Raw genomic sequence first — 22,404 nt, 5'->3', positions numbered from 1 at the left:
CGTGAGTCATGGGAGGGTGTTAGGAGGAGTAGAGAGAGGTCAGAGGTCACGGGAGAGTGTGAGGACGAGGAGAGAGAGGCTGCTTTACTTACACAGAGGCACATTCTTGTGAAGCCCATGTGACAAATGAGTGAAAACAAGACATTAGTGTATTCAACTCACAACAGACAGACACAACAGCTGGTGTTACACAGGCCAAAATCAATAATCATGCAGATTTGGAGATTTGAATGTCTCCTTGATAAAGCCTAAGCACTATTGAATGTCTCCTTGATAAAGCCTAAGCACTATTGAATGTCTCCTTGATAAAGCTAAAGCACTATTGTAAGATTTGAATGTCTCCTTGATAAAGCCTAAGCACTATTGAATGTCTCCTTGATAAAGCTAAAGCACTATTGTAAGATTTGAATGTCTCCTTGATAAAGCCTAAGCACTATTGAATGTCTCCTTGATAAAGCTAAAGCACTATTGTAAGATTTGAATGTCTCCTTGATAAAGCTAAAGCACTATTGTAAGATTTGAATGTCTCCTTGATAAAGCTAAAGCACTATTGTAAGATTTGAATGTCTCCTTGATAAAGCTAAAGCACTATTGTAAGATTTGAATGTCTCCTTGATAAAGCTAAAGCACTATTGTAAGATTTGAATGTCTCCTTGATAAAGCTAAAGCACTATTGTAAGATTTGAATGTCTCCTTGATAAAGCTCAAGCACTATTGTAAGATTTGAATGTCTCCTTGATAAAGCTCAAGCACTATTGTAAGATTTGAATGTCTCCTTGATAAAGCTAAAGCACTATTGTAAGATTTGAATGTCTCCTTGATAAAGCTAAAGCACTATTGTAAGATTTGAATGTCTCCTTGATAAAGCTAAAGCACTATTGTAAGATTTGAATGTCTCCTTGATAAAGCTAAAGCACTATTTTAAGATTTGAATGTCTCCTTGATAAAGCTAAAGCACTATTGTAAGATTTGAATGTCTCCTTGATAAAGCTCAAGCACTATTGTAAACAACATGTGACCTTCACCTAGAGAAATCATGAAAATCCTCTCAAAATTTCTTTGTGGTTTAATTGAAATTCTTTAAGTAGTTAGTTGGCCACAGAGAGACACTGTGTTTGGTCTGTGTCGCACCAGAGGTAAATACCAACACCACAGCATGACGGAGGCGCCGCTACATTAGAGAAACATTGGCGTGAGCCTTGTGTCTGATCTTGACAGTCCTGCAGGGGTCCTAAATGTCAAACAGACACATATATCAGACACACAGTCAAAAGCACAAGTGACATATGAAACACGTATATATGATTTTATGCATACAATCATCCTCAAAGCCATTCTTTATTCTGATAAAGCCCCTCTGTATTAATTACTGCAATAATGCAACAAAAAAAACCTCTCTATGCATATGTTTATGATATAAATGCATGTCTAAAGTGTTTGTAAAAGGTCTATCAAGACATAATGTTAAGTGTCTCTTCAGAGTTGCTATGCAGGACTCATCCACAGATGCCTGACAACAGTAAACACTATCATGCTAAGGGCTAAGGGCTGTCATGCCCTATTAGGTTTGCAGCAACCAAATGTGAAGGACAGTAGGTCTCACATGAGGTGAACAGGTGAGAGTACAGCCCTTCACTGCACTGACTCACAAAACAGTGAAGAGATTTATTAAAAGCCTAAATGTCAGTGTAGGTTTTAAATTAAACACCTTAATTCAGTCAAATTAAAACATCTAAATTCATCTCCCACTGTGTGGCAGGGACTACGTCCTGAAGTTACTCTGAACCTCATGAAGAAAATCTACTTGCAGAGAGATATAACACTGGTATATTTTAAACAAACAGTAAGCCATGTCATTAATGCCACAGTCCCAAGCAGGCAGACCCCTCGTTCCCCATACAGACAGGATAGTTCCATGCCTCTTCCCCCATACAGACAGGACAGTTCCATGCCTCTTCCCCCATACAGACAGGACACTTCCATGCCATGCATCAGACTGAGGACTGCTGAAGCTTCACATACAGTCACATTGTGCCTCATGCCTGATGTCCCACTTCTCTGGATAATCATGCAACATCGTGCACTTTCAAAAAGTATATTATATTATGTGAATCATGACCTGGTAATCAGCAAGTGAAATATGCTGCTACAACTGGATACAAAAACTATATAAAACCTTTAAAGCAAAAATATCTTTCAAAAGATTCACACTGTTGAAATCCAAAGTGCACTCATGCACGATCAATGCACACTCAAGTACAGCAGGTTTTCAACACCAAAATGCATCATACCTATTCATACCAAACTACAGCACATCATACAATGCCACAAAACACTGTCCAATGCTGGGCTCAACTGGGCTGCCCATACAGAACTGACAGCTGCATACTGTAGGTCAAGAACAGGAACTCTAATGAACTCTTTTATACTTTGGAAGGCGATTAGCATCATTATTATTAACAGCCATGTAAAGGCAAGATACAAACAGGAGCTCTGCAGCATCCTGAGTCAGCGCTCGGGTCCTGCTAGCTAGCGCTGATTAGCATGAATCTTGAGCCAGGAGGTGCCACTACTGTGTGAAAGACGTCTGGCTCAGAGCGAGTGCTACCAGAGCGTAGCAGGACTTCTGCGCTGCTCTCTGAATGCGAGCGTTTCGCAACTCTCTGTGAACCGCGCTCCAGTTTTGCACGGACTGATCTATTTCCATCTGGAAGTGGCAGCCCAACGCACTGTGGCAGAGTGAAGACAAAGCTGCTAGGTCATGCCAGGCCAAGCGTCCGGACGTGCTCGTGACAGCATTCACAGGGGTCTCAGCCAGAGGGGAGCTCCCCAACACGTCTCTGTCAGGGGCAGGAGCAGGGGCCGGCAAAAAGCCAAGAGCTCTCTAAAGTTACCCTTGGGTAGAACACCATAGGAGTGCCTGACCGCATGAACGTTGGGCATTCTCATTCTCAGGAGAAGTGCCTGTAACAGTCAAACCCAATTTGTTTTTATTTGTAATATTCCACACATTTTAGGAAATGTCCTCATGTGTGACAACATTACATGATGTGAGCGACTGTTGTAGTTTTTAAGAAACTTGTATGCTAATGTCTGGCCCTGACAGGAGGTGTTACCAAGGGAGCACAGATGGGCATAGACACGAATCACTTACTCAGACAAGCCAAGTTCTCGGCCTTTGAACCTCTGGTTGAAGAACTCCTCTTCCTCCTCTTCATCCTGTCGCACGCAGAAAAGAGGGTAAAATTCAGCTGAAGGATTGCCAGACACATTTTACAGTACAAAACATAAAAGTGTGAAGTAATGCAGAAACGAATGAAGGAGTGCTGGGGGCATCCAGTGCTGGAACATGCAGGACATCTGGACCTCACACGACGTTAAAAAGCATGAACATATATTGGTCTCATTCTTTCATACCTTTGTCAGTTCCTGTGCATTGGCCAGATTGTCCACTGCGATAGCCAAGAAGACATTTAGCAGAGTGTCTGTGTGAAGTGTAGTCAAGGCATATAAAATATCTAGCGCTAACAAATAATCCATTGTCTTTCAGAAATGGTCATTAGCCTTAGCTGACATGTAGCACAGTAGCTTCATAGATACCCAGAACCACATTCTGCTGAAGCTGGTTACACATCCCTCTTCCTGGCTAGTTTCCACTGCGCTGCTAATGAAAAACAACCTTCATGGCCACACGGGAGAGCATCAGATTCAAAGGTGCACCTTAATCGACACCTTACACTTAATTAAAGCGGGTTTCACACTGACCTAATGGTCCTGCGCTCTGAAAGCAATTCGATATTCCACCGAGTGCAGAAGAGGAGGGGTGGAGAGGAGGGGTGGAGAGGGCGGAGGGGTGGAGAGGAGGGGTGGAGAGGGCGGAAGGATACAGTTCCCGAACAGCGTGAGCACGATGAAGTAGATGGAGGACCACATGCCGGACTTCACGCCTCCCTGGGAGCGGATGCCGTTGTACATCACCTCGTTCCAGTCCTCCCCGGTCAGGATCTGGGACAGCAGAGAAGGTGGACGACCATGAGGTAAACACATACTCACACACTCACACACACACACACACACACACACACACACACACACACACACACACACACACACAGAGACAGCCTGTAGAAGCCATTTTTTAATTGGGTCTTAGTTAATATAGTTGTCATGGTGCCTGATTAAACACAACTTTGAAAATACGCCACTACACAGACCACAGACCACAGACCACAGACCACAGACAGACAGACAGACAGACAGACAGACAGACAGACAGACACACACACACACACACACACAAACACACACAGACAAACATACAGCCACATAAACACACACACACTGGTACACAACAGAGATGATCACTTAGACACACAATAAGAGCTAAGGCTCAATCCATGTAGGCCTGACCAATTCAATTTGGCTTTGTGACCTCGTTCATGTAATGGTATGTGCTGCTGCTTTAATTATGCAGCCTCATTCATTTCTCTGTTTATTATTTCTTAAGTTATCAAATGCAGAGATATCTAACTGGTTTGGTAGATTGCACAATAACTAATTCACTCACACTAAAAAGCTATGCTAAATTAAATGTGTATAATTACACACAACTACGCTGCCAGGGAAACATTCAGTAAAGATAATATGCTGAGGAGGTTGAGTCATTTATCGTGGTTATGAATATTTAGCGTAATTTGTATTGGACTCAGTGTGGGGAGAGGGAACGGGTGGGTAGAGCTGTTTCTACTTGATCCTCGCCAGGGGCGGTGTGCTTCCCACCCCAGAGTGCATCAGAGCGCCACAGAGACAAGAGGGTTTGAAGAGGATTATGGGTGCCAGACCTGAAAGACAGTCATGATGGCAGCCGGAAATGTGTCAAAGTTGGCGGGGGTGTAATCTTCAAAGATGAACCTGCAGGGGAAAAGAGAAGGATGAAAGAGATACCACTAAAGGAAATGTGTGTGTGTGTGTGTGTGTGTGTGTGTGTGTTTGTGAGTTTGTGTGTGTTTGTGAGTGTGTGTGTGTGTGTGTGTGTGTGTTTGTGAGTGTGTGTGTGTGTGTGTTCGTGAGTGTGTGTGTGTGTGTGTGTGTGTGTGTGTGTGTTTGCGAGTGTGTGTTTATGTGTGTGTGTGTGTGTGTGTGTGTGTGTGTGTGTGTGTGTGTGTGTGTGCGTGTTCAGTCCAGTTTCTCAGGACTTCTAGGCTCTCTCTGGTCGGACACTAGCCACTAGATGTGGTGTTAGATAAAAGCACGCTGGGTTGAAGAACAGATGTTTGTTTGCCAGTTTGTTCTTGAGAGAGTACACACTAGCAATTACACAGTATGAAATGCATTTGGCAGAATGCATACCAGTACACGGAAATGCCATTTATAATCTGCTGTACATGCCCTGCTGTAAGCAAGACTACGCTTAAATCCCTCTTGACGTATAGTATAATATATTCTACTGTATAACAGTATAATGCAATATCTATTTCATACAGGATAGTCTCATGAAAACAGACAGGCCATAAATCAGGGGCACACCTGCCACCGAAGAGCTGCATGCCCAGAAGAGCAAACACCACGATGAAGAGGAAGAGGAGGAAGAGCAGGCTGATGATGGACTTCATGGAGCTCATGAGAGACACCACCAGGTTCCTGAGGGACGCCCAGTACCTGTTCAAGAACAAACACAGAACAAAAGCAACATTAGTGATGATAATGCCATGGCAACTATCCAACCAACCAAAAGTTCCTTAAGGTGTCTGTGAGAAGATTTTAAAACGTTATCTGTGTTGGTACACCTGGAATTTGTTCATTGTGTGATTTAATCAGGAACTTATATGTGGTTTAATCAGGAACTTGTGCAAATAGTCAACGCCTCTCCACCAATCAATGACTGTAACTGTAGCCTGATGTCACCTGAACTACGCCCTCTGACATGGTGGACCTGACCCCAAGGCACGTACAGAAAAGGGAGGGCAGCCCCTTGCTCACTCAACAAACTATTAGTCTTAGGCAGAAGACAACCCTCGAACTCTGACCCTCAAACTCTGCAAGCCGAACAAAAGGAGCGACTGGTTCCTGGTTTTGGTTGTAGTTACTAACTTAATTAGTAATCAGAGTTCCAAATTGATAGTTCAACATATTTTATGAGACTGATTTGTGACTGATCTTTATTTTGACCACTATGGTACTTTGTGTGGCACCCCCATGTGTTCAACTTAATTGATCTACTGTTGTGTTGAATGGTTAATGTCAATCGGGTGAGATAACCAACATGCTATTGGTGCTGTTGTCAGGAGAGTACCAATCGGGTGAGATCACCAACATGCTATTGGTGCGGTTGTCAGGATAGTACCAAAAGGATCTGGGTGGCCCTCGTAAAGAGAGTATTACTATTTCTGCACAATTGCACCCACATTTGATGGGCGGCCATTCAAGGTAAGGTGCCAACATTATTCTGGTGCCCCGCTGCGAGGGTGGTTATTCTGGTGCCCGTGTGCCCGTGAGTGGCTGGCACCTATTGTACCTGCATACATCTATCAGTACAAAACTGGAGTCCTTTAACTGGACTTTTAAATGACTACAAGGTGACACTGAAGTCATGAAGCCGTGTCAGGTGCACTCACTTGGTTATTTTGAAGATCCTCAAGAGTCGAAGTGCCCTGAGTACGCTGATCCCGAAGGACACGCCCGGGCGGAAGAATCCCCACACCACTTCAAAGATGCTGCCAACGATCACCTGCACAAGGAGCTAATCACTAGCATGCGCTAATAACAAGGAGCTAATCACTAGCATGCGCTAATAACAAGGAGCTAATCACAAGCACGCGCTAATAACAGATCATTCCACCACCCTCGTTGGCCTTTATTTCTACACTCATAACATGACACAATTCACGGGTACAAAGTTGTTTTTGTTATTTCAGTCACCTGCTAGTTTAGTTACTTACCCCACAGTCAAAACAGTTAAAAGATGAGTGGAAATAGAGTCGGAACCCCAGGCCATACATCTTCAGGAACATCTCAGCAAGAAACAGTCCCAGAAACACAAACTCAGCATAGTCTGAAAGCACAGCACACAGAACCGTCTTCAGTGCACAAGACCTTCGACAAACAACCATCCTGAAGACTCATAAACTATAACAAATATATCCATGTTCAACCTTCCGTGACTCCTTGGAAGAGGACCCGCCTCCATGTATATATTGAGGGCTCATTCTAAGCTAATAAAAACACAAGGATTGTAATTACAGGTGATTATACACAAAAGAAAACAAAATTATGAATACTATATTCATTTCTGCTAATACATCCCCCTAAATCCTACAAACTACCTTTAAGACACTTGAATGTTGACGTTCAGAACCATCTTTAATGTTTTTAATCTTTAAAGCACAACCCTCTGTAAGGCTCATAAACTACAACAAATAAAATCATGTTGTGCTCAAACACACCAACATAAGGAACTTTCTTCAGTGTACCATTCAACAACATTCAGAAGCGTCTTTGGTGCTCCTGAGCTACATTCAGAACCATCTTTGGTGCTCTTGAGCTACATTCAGAACCATCTTTGGTGCTCCTGAGCTACATTCAGAACCATCTTCAGCTCTCAAGTGTCATGATGCCTGGACAGTCAGTGAGGAACATGCAGCATATAAAGACACTAGTCTGTCTGCACCAGTGGTCACCCCTGCCGGAGTCTACCAGTAGCACAGTTAACAGTGGAGCAAGTAGCAAAACACCTGTGCCCTAGCCATCTGCATATGCACTGAAGATGGCAGTAGGCCCCTACCAGCTTCATACTGGTACAGAAGGTATAGAACTGGAGAGAGTAAGGGATTACCACCCTATTCATTTCAATGGCCAATGCTATGCTAGCTACTTCAGCCTAGTTAGCACGATATTGACTGCCTTCATCTTGGGTCACGGTGCTCAGGCACCTGCAAGACAGCAGTAGGCAAAGATCTACACTGATTGGCCACACATGACTGAAACCAGCCTATGGGAAACAAACTTCCTGAACAGCTACTGGGACCAAATTAGCTAATGCTAACTGGCTAAAGCCAACGCTCCAACGCTCCCGCCCCCCTGCTCTACACGCACAGGAGCGTCAGACTCACACAGGAATATGGTGAGCCAGTCGGGCTGGTTGTGGTGGACGATGGCGACGCAGATGGTGTTGAGGGCCACCAGGCTGAGCACCACCCAGTAGAAGGAGTCGGTCTTCACCATGCGGCGGATGGAGATCCGCAGCATGCGCTCCTTGCGCCTCATGTACGCCGCCGGGCCGCGGCGCGCCGTGCGGATGCCCACCCGCGGCCGAGACCCACCTGAGGGACAGGTGAGGGGGGCAGGGGAAGGGGACAGAGACAGGGGATAGAGGGGGTGACGAGGTAATGAATGTGTTGTTGTTGTTGTTAAATATGAAGAGAGACATGGGAGAACAGAGGAAGAGATGGTCCTGTTGATTAACTGATGAAGAGTTACTCCATTCATATCCTACTTCTGCAATTTCATGTGCAGGGAGGACGATGACTGTGTATTGTGTGTATAAAACTGCTCTGCAAGCTGATTTGGGGTGTGCTTGTCCAGAGGAACTTGAGTAGTGCCCATAACAGTAAGGCAGGCAGCAGCAGCTTTAGTCCCAAGCTTCAGACTCCTCTGTGGTCGTGACAAATGTCCAGAGAGTCGCTGGGAATAGAACCTCCTGCTGAATAAACTGCATAAAGGAACACTTAAACTGTCAAATGTAAATGGGAACCAAACCTACATAACTGCCTATTGGTCTGGGATAAAAAAAAAATAAAAAGTAGTTTTACTGCTCGCTGTAGTCACACCACATTTCTCAGTTTCTCTGATGTGTGTTTTCTTTCTTCACAAGCTAATTAGTCACTGAGGCTATGCAGTTGTCACTTTGCAGTTGGCTCCCTGACATATGGCCACCAAAAGCTGCTGTGGACCGTTCAGATTTCCTAAAATAGGCCGCCCGGCTTGGCTATGGGAAATGACTCCTCATCATCTCTTCATTTGAATTTCATGTGCTTCCTTTGCAAAGATCTGAAAGCTAAGTCTGTGTCCTTTAAGCTATGTTCATGTCTTCAAATATCCTGCTTATTGCAGGGCAATTAGCTTGAGATGAGAACTTGATCTGACATAGGTCTAAATGTACAGTAAACAAAAGTGTTTGTGTTAATGAGGTGTTAAGATGAGGTTAACACTGGCGCTCCTTACCCGCGGTGGAGATCTCAGAGTATTTATCCTCTCCTGGTCCCCGACGCCTTGCATTTTTCTTACTAGTGGCTCGTTTAAGAACTAAACGCAAACACAAAGCAGGGTCAGAGCGTTAGTTTAAGACACAGATACCACGACACGTGTTGAGCAGGTCATGAAATGGAATGAAACCACAATTTTAGAAAGTGTCGTTCCCCTGTAAATCTGTTAGTTTCCCTGTACGGAGTGAAACGGTCCAGAGTCTGCATGAATGTGGATTAAACCACTGAGTTCATTACCCCTGAGTGCCAGAGTCAGACAGACCAATTTACTGGAGCGCTTCCAATCCCATTAAAAGTGACACCGCTCTGCTGGGAGAGTTCAGTTATTACCGCAACATGTACTGTACATGCTGGCTAAATCCCATTTCACTCAAAGCAGTCGTCTGATGGCTAGACTGCCTTGAGCGTGCACTGATCAAACAGTAGAGTGATCTTTGAAGTCACACACTGAGATTGCTGTGTCTGGCATTACTGTGACAATCTCTATGACAGGGTTGCAAGTTACATGTCATTAATGGAGTACATCAGAAATGCTTTTCAATGCTTAAAAGCTGGAAGGGAGACACTTTGCTGTATGATGGTAAAGTGCTGATTCTCTGCCAAAACAAATGAAAAACACACACAAAAGGAGAGGAGAAAAAGATGTGGACTAACAGCTAGAAGACGACACAGCAGTGGTCATGTACAGAACAAACAACAAAAAAAAACTGTTCACTTCACAGTTACCATGGCAATGGTGATGGATGATGAACATGCTTGTCATCCCCTCATCCTCTGAAGCACATGATGGCCCCTGGCTGCCATTTTGAATTCCCTGCCAGCTCCTTTAATGGAGGTCAGTTAGAATGGCATAGTTCCCTCTCATTGTGTTTGTACAGTACTGGCAGAGCAAAGAGGAAAGAACAGGCACGACAACATCAGAATGAAGACAGGTGAATGAAGAGATGGAGAGAGGTGAAGGGAGAGATGGAGAGAGGTGAAGGGAGAGATGGAGAGATGGAGAGAGGTGAAGGGAGAGATGGAGAGAGGTGAAGGGAGAGATGGAGAGAGGTGAAGGGAGAGATGGAGAGATGGAGAGAGGTGAAGGGAGAGATGGAGAGAGGTGAAGGGAGAGATGGAGAGGGAGAGAGAGAGAGGGAGAGAGAGAGAGAGAGGGAGAGAGAGAGGGAGAGAGAGAGGGAGAGAGAGAGAGAGAGAGGGAGAGAGAGAGAGATGGAGAGAGAGAGAGGGAGAGAGAGAGAGATGGAGAGAGGTGAAGGGAGAGATGGAGCGAGGTGAAGGGTGAAGGGAGAGAGGGAGAGAGGTGAAGGGAGAGATGGAGAGAGGTGAAGGGAGAGATGGAGAGAGGTGAAGGGAGAGATGGAGAGAGAGGGAGAGAGAGGGAGAGAGGTGAAGGGAGAGATGGAGAGAGGTGAAGGGAGAGATGGAGAGAGGTGAAGGGAGAGATGGAGAGAGGTGGAGGGAGAGATGGAGAGAGGTGAAGGGAGAGATGGAGAAAGGTGAAGGGAGAGATGGAGAGAGGTGAAGGGAGAGATGGAGAGAGGTGAAGGGAGAGATGGAGAGATGGAGAGAGGTGAAGGGAGATGGGAGGAGAGGTGAAGGGAGAGATGGAGAGAGGTGAAGGGAGAGATGGAGAGATGGAGAGAGGTGAAGGGAGAGATGGAGAGAGGTGAAGGGAGAGATGGAGAGAGGTGAAGGGAGAGATGGAGAGAGGTGAAGGGAGAGATGGAGAGGTGGAGAGAGGTGAAGGGAGAGATGGAGAGAGGTGAAGGGAGAGATGGAGAGATGGAGAGAGGTGAAGGGAGAGATGGAGAGAGGTGAAGGGAGAGATGGAGAGAGGTGAAGGGAGAGATGGAGAGAGAGGGAGAGAGAGGGAGAGAGGGAGAGAGAGGGAGAGAGGGAGAGAGAGGTGAAGGGAGAGATGGAGAGAGGTGAAGGGAGAGATGGAGAGAGGGAGAGAGGTGAAGGGAGAGATGGAGAGAGGGAGAGAGGTGAAGGGAGAGATGGAGAGAGGTGAAGGGAGAGATGGAGAGAGGTGAAGGGAGAGATGGAGAGAGGTGAAGGGAGAGATGGAGAGATGGAGCGTGGCCTGCTTGTGTTGGGCTACTGCGGGGAGGAGGAAACCATACCGTCTAACGCCGATCTTCCAGAGTTCTTATTCTCCTCGGCGAGCATCACTTCCTCTGAACACAAAGGAGGAGAACTGCATCATTAAATGCATCAGAGCCTCAGAAAGACAGGGTGCCAAACGGTTGCCCTGTGATCTGACCAGTACACACGCAGATATAATATATTACTTGATAACAGTTCCTGGGTGAGATCATTTTGTAATAATGTTTTTGGTTAGACATAAGTATTAAAAAAACTCTGTTTTTGTCTTTTGAATCATTTACCCACAAACTACATTCAAATCTGCATAGGTGCCAAATCAGGCAAGCTGTTGATGGAGATCATTTCCAAACACTGTTAATGACTTAAGAATATAATAATCAAGTGCCTTGTATTATTAATGACCTTATATGAATCATGTACTTATGTAAGCACGAACATGGCTTTTCTGTGTTTCTGCGTGTGTGTAACTTAGAATATTAGGTGCCACTTAGTCTGCATATGTACAAGAGCATGTTTAGACCAGAAGTGATAAGAAGGGTCAAACTGTGCTTCTTCCGACCTTGCAAAACTTCCATCCTTGCCTCGGACGTCAGAAATCCACCACGTGGTTATCTCTGCTGAACGCTAAACTTCTGTCTATATAAACCTTGTGCGATGTGTTTATCATTGCTTCACTTTCAGCCTTGTGCTGGGAGTGAGCCCGATTGCAATTGGTGTTTGTCTAATAAATATACTTATATGCAGCTCCGGAGTCCTGAGGTAACTAGGGTGAATTTTCACCTATCAGCTGTTCAAACACTTTATTTCATTCGAGAAACAATAACCCAGATAACCCTCACCTAAGAGTAGGGAACAGTTCAGACCAAAAAGGAAAGCACCATGTTGACCTTTTAAAAGACTACACATAAAAGCTCAGTGGTCAAGTCAATCAATTCTCATTCAATCAATTACATGGGATAAAACACAGGAACAACTCCAAAGCATTAATGCTTCAAGGCAGTAGTATACTCATTAGCGACCTGCTAAAAATAGGTCAGCCATTATGGCATAATTATGTAATAACATTTATGGGATAGCAAAAAATCATCACTTTTTCACCAATGTTTCTGTTAGAAATGTGGAGCCATTAGGTTGAAATTGTAAAAGCATAACCATAAACCCAGTGCCTAATTATGGCCAATGACGAGTGTGTTTCCCTCTGGAGTTAGGTGCTTGTGCAGCCTGCTCTCAAATGAAACTCTACTAATTGTACCCATGAAGGTATGATCGTATCGCACAAACACTCACGATTGCAAGTTCTCTCTCCCTCTCTCTCTCTTTTTCCACTCTTCTCTTTTTGCAAACACACACATTTCCGTCGGTGAGTCAGATCACCTTCCTCTTGACCCTGAGCTGTGTGGGAGTCTGAGAGAGAGCGAGAGATCTTGCCATGTGGGGTTGCAACTTCACAGAGCTGCTCTACATCCAACTGTTCACCTGAATGTTCTAAGTGTGTGTGTGTGAGTGTGTGCGAGTGTGTGTGTGTGTGCGTGTGTTTGTGTATTAGGGGGTGGCATTCACTGGAGACTTGGCAGGTTCTGAAGCAGAAAAGGGGAATGTTGCCAATCTGTACAGTACGCCAACCCGTGAATTTTAAACTTGAACACTGACAGACTGTCGTAATGCTAAACAGTATCATCGGTATCTTCAAAGGCACTGCAGAGGACATCTCCCCTCCACCATAATATCCATAACAATGAATTCCTTCACAGTTTTTCCACATTTAGCTTTATGTTTACAGCACCTGGCTGCCAATACCACAAAAGTTGTGATATGATCCAGAGCCTCAGTTCAAAGATACTATGCCCATCTCGCTAACAAACATACAACTTTGTTACAGCCAGTATTTTGTGACAAATCTATGTTAGTTAGCTCCCCGAGATTTATGGGCAGGCTGCATCTTCACTCTGTTTTCATTCAATGTTTTGGTTTGTAATGAGGTCTTTGCCATACCTGCTCGGTCTATCCAGGCGCGGTAGCCATTGAGCTCTCTCTCCACCTGCTGCTGACGTCGCAGCTTCATGAAGGCCCGCCGATTCTCCACACGCTCCCTCTCCTTAGCGAACTCTCTACAGACACAGAGCAAGTCTTAGAGACGGTGACTGACACACACCACTTCCCACAGGGTAGAAACCCACAAGGACATGAATGATCTATATGTGATTCCCCTGTGGGTTAAAGCCATGACACCGATGTAAATATGGCAAGGGACATTATTATATGTAACGAGCAGGGGGTGGGGCCTCAGTCTGAGTGGTCAGAATCTGATGGGGGGATGATATTTACATTTTGTCATTTAGCAGACACTTTTATCCAAAGCGACTTACAAGTTTGTATATACATTTTTACATCTAAACTGACGGCACACTGCATATCAGGAGCAACTAGGGGTTCAGTGTCTCGCTCAAGGACGCTTCGACAGTGGGAATCGAACTAGCAACCTTCTGATTACTAAACGACTTCTCTACCTCCTGAACCACTGTCGCCTCAAAATGACGCCCTCCACCCACCGCCCTTCCCAAACCAGCAGCCGCCGCACATGTGTGGCTGTGTGGACGAGGCCACCAGGGCCCAGGGCCAGGCCGAGGTCCTCCACACCCGCGGTGGGTTTCACTCACCCAGACAGGACTCCCAGCACCAGGTTCAGCACAAAGAAGGAGCCAATGATGATGAGCGGAATGAAGTACATCCAGTTGAAGGAGGAGCCCAGCGCATCATTAGTCTAGGAGGGGGAAAAAGACTCCCAGATAAAGCACTTATGGACACATGGGTTTCAGGGGTCACAGAGTACATCTAAACTACAGTAAACATGTGTATTCTTGTGTGAAAATGCATGAAGAAGACTCTCTTGACTCTCTCTCCCTCTAGTAGCTTGGGTTTAAGCAAAACATACACAGCACAGAGATCTATACTTTCTATAATATGTATATTTTCTGTTAGTACTATACTTTCTATACTATAAATTCTCTAAGTACTATACTTTCTTATCTAAACTAGGGTTTCTTATAGCGCCATGAAAATGATTAGCCTACAGATCATCATCTCATTTCACTAACTATTTTATGCATCAAACTAAGCCCAGCTTAGATCTGGGACACTAAGGGAAGCCCTAGACATCCACTCACTGACATGTCCATGCTGAGTTGCCTGTTTCCGCTCTGCCACAGAGCGATCTTTTGAATTCAGGTTTGTGTGTTACATGGAGAGGCAGGAGGACACACAGAGCATGCCTGGAGAAAGCAGGCCAAAAATACCCCCCCCCCCCCCCCCACTGAAACCACCCTATCTGGAACATACACAAGAGGGGGGTAAAAGAGAGAGAGAGAGAGAGAGAGGGGGAGAGAGAGAGAGAGGGAGAGAGAGAGAGAGAGAGAGAGAGGGAGAGAGATATAGAGAGAGAGAGAGAGAGGGGGGGGTAAAATGGCCAGGCACTGACTCGGAGCTTCAGAGCTCCCAAAATACAGGCTGACAAACGGGAGGCCAAAACACTGCAGCAGTGCAGCTGATTGCGTAGACATTTTTTCTTTTTGCTCTCTTTCAGATTTCTATATTTGTCATTCTTCTGTGCTTACATCAGAAAGAAACTGAGTTTTGTCCCAGCAATGCAGATACACATTCACTCACTCTCTCTCTCTGTCCTGCACCTGTCTGCTTTGGAATATGCGCATTTCTTCCTTTTTCTCCAGCAGTTGTTTCATTTACACACCACCCTCCCCTGCACTGAGGGGGCTGGGGGCAGGAGACATGCGGGGCTGCTGGGATAGTGACTCACGTTGTAGAGGACGGCCGTCCAGCCCTCCATGGTGATGCACTGGAACACGGTGAGCACGGCGAACAGGATGTTGTCGAACTGCGTGATGCCGTCGTTGGGGCCGATCCACGTGCCGTTGCAGTCGTACTTATCGGGACACTTCCTCACCCCGCAGGCGAACTCCACCTCTGCCGAGTCCACCGTCTCATTTTCTGACGGGACAAGAGAGAGAGAGAGAGAGAGAGAGGGAGAGGGAGAGCGAAAGAGAGAGAGGGGGGAGAGAGAGAGGGAGGGAGAGAGAGGGAGAGAGAGAGAGAGAGAGCGAGAGAGAGAGAGAGAGAGAGGGAGGGAGACCATCAGCGGAGGTGATTATGGAGGAGTGGCACACATGGGGATTGGAAATCCAAAGTGGGGCATTATTCTCGCTATGGCCTGAAATTAGCTCACGCTCTTTTGGATCACACAGACTGCCTGCAAACAATGTTAACGTCTGCTGCCGCTTCACAGACAGCATTGAGGAAGGAAAACTTTACAATCCATGTGGGCACAGAGGTTTTCATTGGCAACCCCCCCCTGAGGTTAAACAAGCTACTTACCAACAGCCCATTTCCTCTAACAAATTGCAAGAGCATATTGTGAATACAGTGAATGTCCTGTGACACAGCATTGCCTTTTAGGGTTTCCTGCAGGAACAGATCCAGAAAGGACCCTCACATGTGTTAATATGAGCCCAAAAGAGCATACTTCACTCACATGTGTTAATATGAGCCCAAAAGAGCATAGTTCACTCACATGTGCTAATATGAGCCCAAAAGAGCATACAGGTGTTAATATGAGCCCAAAAGAGCATACTTCACTCACATGTGTTAATATGAGCCGAAAAGAGCATACTTCCCTCACATGTGTTAATATGAGCCCAAAAGAGCATACTTGACTCACATGTGTTAGTTAATATGAGCCCAAAAGAGCATAGTTCACTCACATGTGCTAATATGAGCCCAAAAGAGCATAGTTCACTCACATGTGCTAATATGAGCCCAAAAGAGCATACAGGTGTTAATATGAGCCCAAAAGAGCATACTTCACTCACATGTGTTAATATGAGCCGAAAAGAGCATACTTCACTCACATGTGTTAATATGAGCCCAAAAGAGCATACTTGACTCACATGTGTTAGTTAATATGAGCCCAAAATGTGTTAATATGAGCCCAAAAGAGCATACTTCCACTCACATGTGTTAATATGAGCCCAAAAGAGCATAGTTCACTCACATGTGCTAATATGACCCCAAAATGTGTTAATATGAGCCCAAAAGAGCATAGTTCACTCATGTGTTAATATGAGCCCAAAAGAGCATACTTCCACTCACATGTGTTAATATGAGCCCAAAAGAGCATAGTTCACTCACATGTGCTAATATGACCCCAAAATGTGTTAATATGAGCCCAAAAGAGCATACTTCACTCACGTGTTAATATGAGCCCAAAAGAGCATTCTTCACTCACATGTGTTAATATGAGCCCAAAAGAGCATAGTTCACTCACATGTGTTAATATGACCCCACAAGAGTATACTTCACTCACATGTGTTAATATGAGCCCAAAAGAGCACACTTGACTCACATGTGTTAATATGAGCCCACAAGAGCATACTTCACTCACGTGTGCTAATATGAGCATACTTCACTCACATGTGTTAATATGAGCCCACAAGAGCATACTTCCACTCACATGTGTTAATATGAGCCCAAAGGAGCATACTTCACTCACATGTGTTAATATGAGCATACTTCACTCACGTGTGCTAATATGAGCATACTTCACTCACGTGTGCTAATATGAGCATACTTCACTCACATGTGTTAATATGAGCCCACAAGAGCATACTTCACTCACATTCTTCCAGCTGCTTTTAAAAACACTTTAAGAACATTGGGTGATGGCAAAGTTCTATGGCTGGGCTTAATATGGGGTCCAGGCACTGGGCTCTGTAAAGTGCCTTGAGGCAATTTTATTGTTTTGGTGCTATATAAATACAATTTAATTGAATTGAATAATATGTAAGTATTTAAACACCTGTGTGCTACTGACATACACAGAGGAATCTCATTGCCATTTCTTGTTGAGATATGTTTTAGCTGGCTGTCCTAGAGATCCAAACTTGTAGCACCCAGTCCTAAGCTCAGTTAGAGAGCTGTTCCTATTCATAACAGCCCAGTCCACATACAGCAGATACAGTATGTGGTTCCTGAGAGAATCCGCAGGATATTTATGAAGCCCGCTCAATTGCACCTCATTGCTGTCTTAGCTTTTTGACATGTTAGCAAACAGCAGTGTGTTTAATACTCACACGTGAAGCAGCTAATTGTTCTAATTGTTGCTTTCGTTGCTGCTGATGCCGTTCGTCTGAGACTAAATCACAGTGGCGAGGGCAGTGTAGGAGGATGTTTGGACGGATCTGTCAAGTGCATCCACAGCGACTTCACGGCCCTTTGTTTTTGTTTACTTGGAGGTGCTGCGAGGGAACAAAAGGAGGCTTGCTCACCGAGGATGTGTGGCACTGGCTGGCAGGTGTGGTGGAGCTTGCCGCTGTAGAACTCCAGGCCGATGATGGCGAACATGAGGATGGCGAAGAACAGCAGCAGGCCGATCTGCAGCAGCGGCACCATGGCCTTGATGATGGACTTCAGCACGATCTGCAGGCCTGGAGCGAGGCAGAGACTTGAGGGACGGGGCAGTGAGGTGCACGACTGACATGGCACATTACACATGGCACGAATGACATTACATTACATTAAGCTGCAGGAGGAAGGCCAAGCGGATCATTTTTGACCCTAGTCATCCCTGCCACAGTCTTTTCTCCCTCCTGCCTTCTGGAAGGCGATACAAGAGTATAAGGTCCCGTACCAGCAGATACAGGGATAGTTTTTACCCACATGCCATCAGGATGCTGAACTGTCCTTGAAATATCTTTTTGCACTACAATTTGTTTCTCTTTTTCCTACCCTTTTTCTCCATTCTCCAGTATTTAATTTATTTATTCTCTAAGTTGAACGGACACTGAGCACAAATAATTTCATTACTGATAAATGCTGTTTATGAGTAAATGATAATAAACTTGAACTTGAACTTGAACTTGAACTTACTACCAGAACTAGCCTCAAATGAAGCCCCCCAATCCACTGAGACACAAATGAATGTCTGATCAGTCTCAGCTGGATTACAAATATAATATCAACTTATGTTATGATACGTAATTTACCAATATATCAGTCAGGCCCTTAAAGTGCACTCTCACATGTAGGATAAGAGTCGCATTGCCTGGCTCAGCTTCTCACAAGTGCATGACATCAACTGTACACATGGTGTGAGTTTAGGGGGGGTGGGTTGGGGGGGCTTGACACCCCATTTAAGACTTCAAACCTCCCAAAGAAAAAGTAAGAGTCTGGGGGGCGCCGTGTTCAAAACATTTACTCGCTGTGTGCTTTTTGAACTGTGTTGTACTGTCTAGGTCAGTGGTTCTTAACCTTATTGGAGGTACTGAACCCTGCAAGCTTCATCAGTGCATTCACCGAACCCTTTCGTAATTGGAAAGATAAAATATGATTTTTTCAAAACATAGGTATATATAAAAACGGCCCGACATTGCTAGTGTGAACCAGGCTATACTGTGTGTGTCTTGACCCCTACCGAACCCCTGAGAGTGACTCAACGAACCCCTGGGGTTCGATCGAACCCAGGTTAAGAACCACTGGTCTAGGTTCTGTATACACCAAAAAAGCCCCCCCCCCCCCCCCCCCCCCCCCCCCCATTATCATGCCTAATTCTGCCTGTAAGTGATTCTGTAGATGAGGATGAGCGCTGGCTCACTCACTGGGGATCCCCGACACCAGCTTGAGGGGTCTCAGCACCCGACACGCCCTCAGCGTCCGCAGGTCCACTGGGATGTTCATGTGAGCCCCCGCCGTGGCCAAGATCCTGCAGACAGACACACACACACACACACACACACACACGCACACACGCACGCACGCACGCAGACACACACACACACACACACACACACACACACACGCACGCACGCACGCAGACACACACACACACACACACAGACACACACACACACACACACACACACACACACACACACACACACACACCAGAACAAGACATCCAGTCAATATTCCACCAATTTTACTCAAACTTTGCATGCTTTTTGCTCCGTGCCACATTGCCAGATGAGATGTTGTGGGCGTTTAAGTATGAAGGCATGATGTCCTTCATATGTTCTGTACAGCACTTCATTGAAAAGAAGAAACCATGATCAACAAACTCAGCACATGAGCAGCAATAGCAGTTTTGTTACTAATGACTATGACTCCTGAATGTTTATATATTTTATATTCAAATTTAGTCATTTGTCTCCGGAGTCCAGTAAATCATGGATTTCCGCTGTAAACATCCTCCCTGACGCTCAAATCTTTAACCTGCCTCACTTGTGAATTTCGTGTTATACGCAAACAAACCCACACAAACTATGAGAAAGCAATATACCCATCAGTGCTTATAACGACTGCAGAGGTAACAGATTTAATAGGCATTTAATCATGTGTTTGTTTTGCATGGAGGTGATACCACGTCACTGAGGCTGCTGGAACGGAGTGGCCTCGCTGCCTCACTGCCTCGCTGCCTCACTCCCTCTCATTCTCTATCTCTCTCTTTCCCTCTCATTCTCTCTCTCTCTCTCCCTCTCTCTCTCTGGTCTTTGCTCCTGTGTGGTTTGTTTTGCATGGAGGTGATGCCACGTGACTGAGGCTGCTGGAACGGAGTGGCCCCGCTGCCTCGCTGCCTCGCTGCCTCGTGAATGTGCCCTTGGGGTGGGAGGACTGGTGGGTGTGTAGGCAGAAAGCAAACGGCAGGAGCTCGAGGGCCAGCCCACGCAAGACGCACACACCATCACAGGAGCAAAGACCAGGAGTGAGAGAGAGAGAGTGAGAGAGACAGAGAGAGAGTGAGAGAGAGTGAGAGAGAGAGAGAGTAGCCAAAAAAAAGAGGGAAAGCCATTGGGGGGTGGGCGTGGGGGGGGGGGGGTGAGATAGGTGGTAAGTGTGTATATGCAGTGTTTGAATGACTATTTGAGTGTGTGTGTGTGTGTGTGTGTGTGTGTGTGTGTGTGTGTGTGTGTGTGTGTGTGTGCTTGTGTGTGTATTATGCAAGAGATGGGGACAGTGAAACAGAGCGGAGAGAGAAAGGTGCTTTGCAATAAAGAAAGAACGAAATAAGGAAAGAGAAAGAGAGAGGATAAGAAGAGAAAGAGGTTTCCAGACTGACTGATTTCCTCTTCCCCGACAGAACTCCATTCTCATGGAGCAAACTGTAACACCGTGTTCCATGGGCCTGACTTTTAAGTGGCTGGAATCATGGCATGAACAAAAACTCACCCTCTCCCACACACATACTCCCACACACAGCCAGCAAGCAATGCGAGCACTAGAAAGAGAGAGAGAGAGAGAGAGAGAGAAAGAGAGACAGACAGACAGGCAGAGAGGGGGAGGGAGGAGGAGAGAGAGGAGAGAGAGAGACAGAGGCAGAGAGGGGGAGGGAGGAGGAGAGGAGAGAGAGACAGGCAGAGAGGGGGAGGGAGGAGGAGAGAGAGGAGAGAGAGAGACAGAGGCAGAGAGGGAGAGAGAGGAGAGAGAGAGAGAGAGAGACAGGCAGGCAGAGAGGGGGAGGGAGGAGGAGAGAGGAGAGGAGAGAGAGAGACAGGCAGAGAAGGGGAGGGAGGAGGAGGAGAGAGAGAGACAGGCAGAGAGGGGGGAGGAGGAGAGAGAGGAGAGAGAGAGAGGAGAGAGAGGAGAGAGAGGAGAGAGCGAGAGAGAGAGATGCTGTGGCACAGACAGAGAGAAGGGCAGGAGGAATGCCAGCTTTAGAGTGATGTGCCTGTCGTCTCTTTGTTAGATGCTTGTGCAACACTATCATGTCCACATTTGACATCACATCAACACTGAAACTAACGAGGAGAAACTCAGCAGATTGTCCTTTCTAATATCTAGCGCTTCAATTTAACATGCTGACCTAAAAGAAGACCATGGCTTCGGCCCAGTGCTGGCTTGAATAACAAATCAATAAAGCAACATTAGTTATTATAGTCACTGCACAAATACATCATACTTCGAGAGATGTACAGTCATCCACTTTATCAAAGACCAAACTCTTCTACTTTCACCACACACTGGCATCTCGTGGTGAAATCAATGCTACCTGTCAATCATGCGTCAAACTTTTTGTAGGGCAATTACATCCTCCTTGAAGAGAAGGGGAGCTTGTGTCTCATTCATTTTTTTTATTTAATTTTTTGCGCTGACAGCACGGACGCTCAGGGACTGGAAACCTGGGAGGCACCCGTTCCGTTATTAGTCACTGAATAAATAGCTGCATCCATATTTGCGTGCAGATTACTCACAGGGGAAGCCCCCTCCCCCCCCCTCATTAAGAGATTTAGGTGGGAGATGGGGAAATAGGACCTTTCTGTGTGTGTAGCGACATGCTAGTAGGGTAATCTCCTTGGAATGCCAGAAACAGCCCAAATCAATTGCACCAGTCCAAATTAATCGCACACCAATCTGCCTTTGTGCTGGATAATTTAATTCTGTGGCTAAGCTTCAATAACATTATTATTTGGACAATATCTTGTTTAATTTCACACTGCCAAATGAAATCACATTCAAATCACTTCCTATGCACAGGACAAGCTAAATTCTTGAGGTGCGATATGAAGTCCTGCCCACAGGTGTGCTCTACATAACAATGTGTGTGTGTTCTGTAGCATCAGCATCTTACACAAGTGATGTGGCAACAGGCTCTAGCGTTTTTCCAGTAACATTAGTACTAATTAATTAATTGTGTATGTATGCGCAAAGAACATGTGGCAATGACAGTACCTCTTTCACCTTGTGTTCCAAAATCCTACCTGTTTCTAGGTGGCCAGATGGAAAAATCTCACCAACATTTCCACAGTAAAGCAACCAGTTTATGTTCAAGATTCAAATTTAGAATGCAAATATTGAATGCAATATTTGATATGATAAATGGACCTGCCCTGTACAGAAGGACTGCTAATGTTGCAAATTAGGTCAAAATCTCCCAAAAGAGAACAGAACTGGTAGAGAGGACTATGTGCGAGACAGAAACATCATGTTGGCAACCAGAAAGTCCCTCAAAAACACATGCGTATGCACACCA

At 45.5% G+C, this 22,404-nt stretch overlaps 1 protein-coding gene across 1 annotated transcript in view; it reads right to left on the bottom strand.

The window, feature by feature from the left end:
* LOC105891294 (voltage-dependent R-type calcium channel subunit alpha-1E-like) overlaps positions 1-22,404 on the bottom strand; it is a 75,211-nt gene that overhangs the window by 31,299 nt on the left and 21,508 nt on the right. The window contains exons 6-22 of the mRNA XM_031562782.2: positions 19,037-19,140; positions 17,708-17,866; positions 15,184-15,374; positions 14,030-14,133; positions 13,365-13,480; positions 11,390-11,443; positions 9,220-9,300; positions 8,109-8,318; positions 6,939-7,051; positions 6,615-6,727; positions 5,527-5,658; positions 4,842-4,911; positions 3,888-4,005; positions 3,418-3,485; positions 3,155-3,219; positions 1,199-1,231; positions 93-200 (exon numbers count right to left, since the gene is read on the bottom strand). Of these exons, the coding sequence (XP_031418642.1) occupies positions 93-200; positions 1,199-1,231; positions 3,155-3,219; positions 3,418-3,485; positions 3,888-4,005; positions 4,842-4,911; positions 5,527-5,658; positions 6,615-6,727; positions 6,939-7,051; positions 8,109-8,318; positions 9,220-9,300; positions 11,390-11,443; positions 13,365-13,480; positions 14,030-14,133; positions 15,184-15,374; positions 17,708-17,866; positions 19,037-19,140 (1,839 nt within the window). The remainder of the gene's footprint in view (positions 1-92; positions 201-1,198; positions 1,232-3,154; positions 3,220-3,417; positions 3,486-3,887; positions 4,006-4,841; positions 4,912-5,526; positions 5,659-6,614; positions 6,728-6,938; positions 7,052-8,108; positions 8,319-9,219; positions 9,301-11,389; positions 11,444-13,364; positions 13,481-14,029; positions 14,134-15,183; positions 15,375-17,707; positions 17,867-19,036; positions 19,141-22,404) is intronic.

This window comes from Clupea harengus, chromosome 25, assembly GCF_900700415.2.
Source record: "Clupea harengus chromosome 25, Ch_v2.0.2, whole genome shotgun sequence".
Taxonomy (NCBI): domain Eukaryota; kingdom Metazoa; phylum Chordata; class Actinopteri; order Clupeiformes; family Clupeidae; genus Clupea; species Clupea harengus.
The sequence above is the reverse complement of the archived record's forward strand: the minus strand, read 5'-3'. Positions and strand labels throughout refer to the sequence as shown.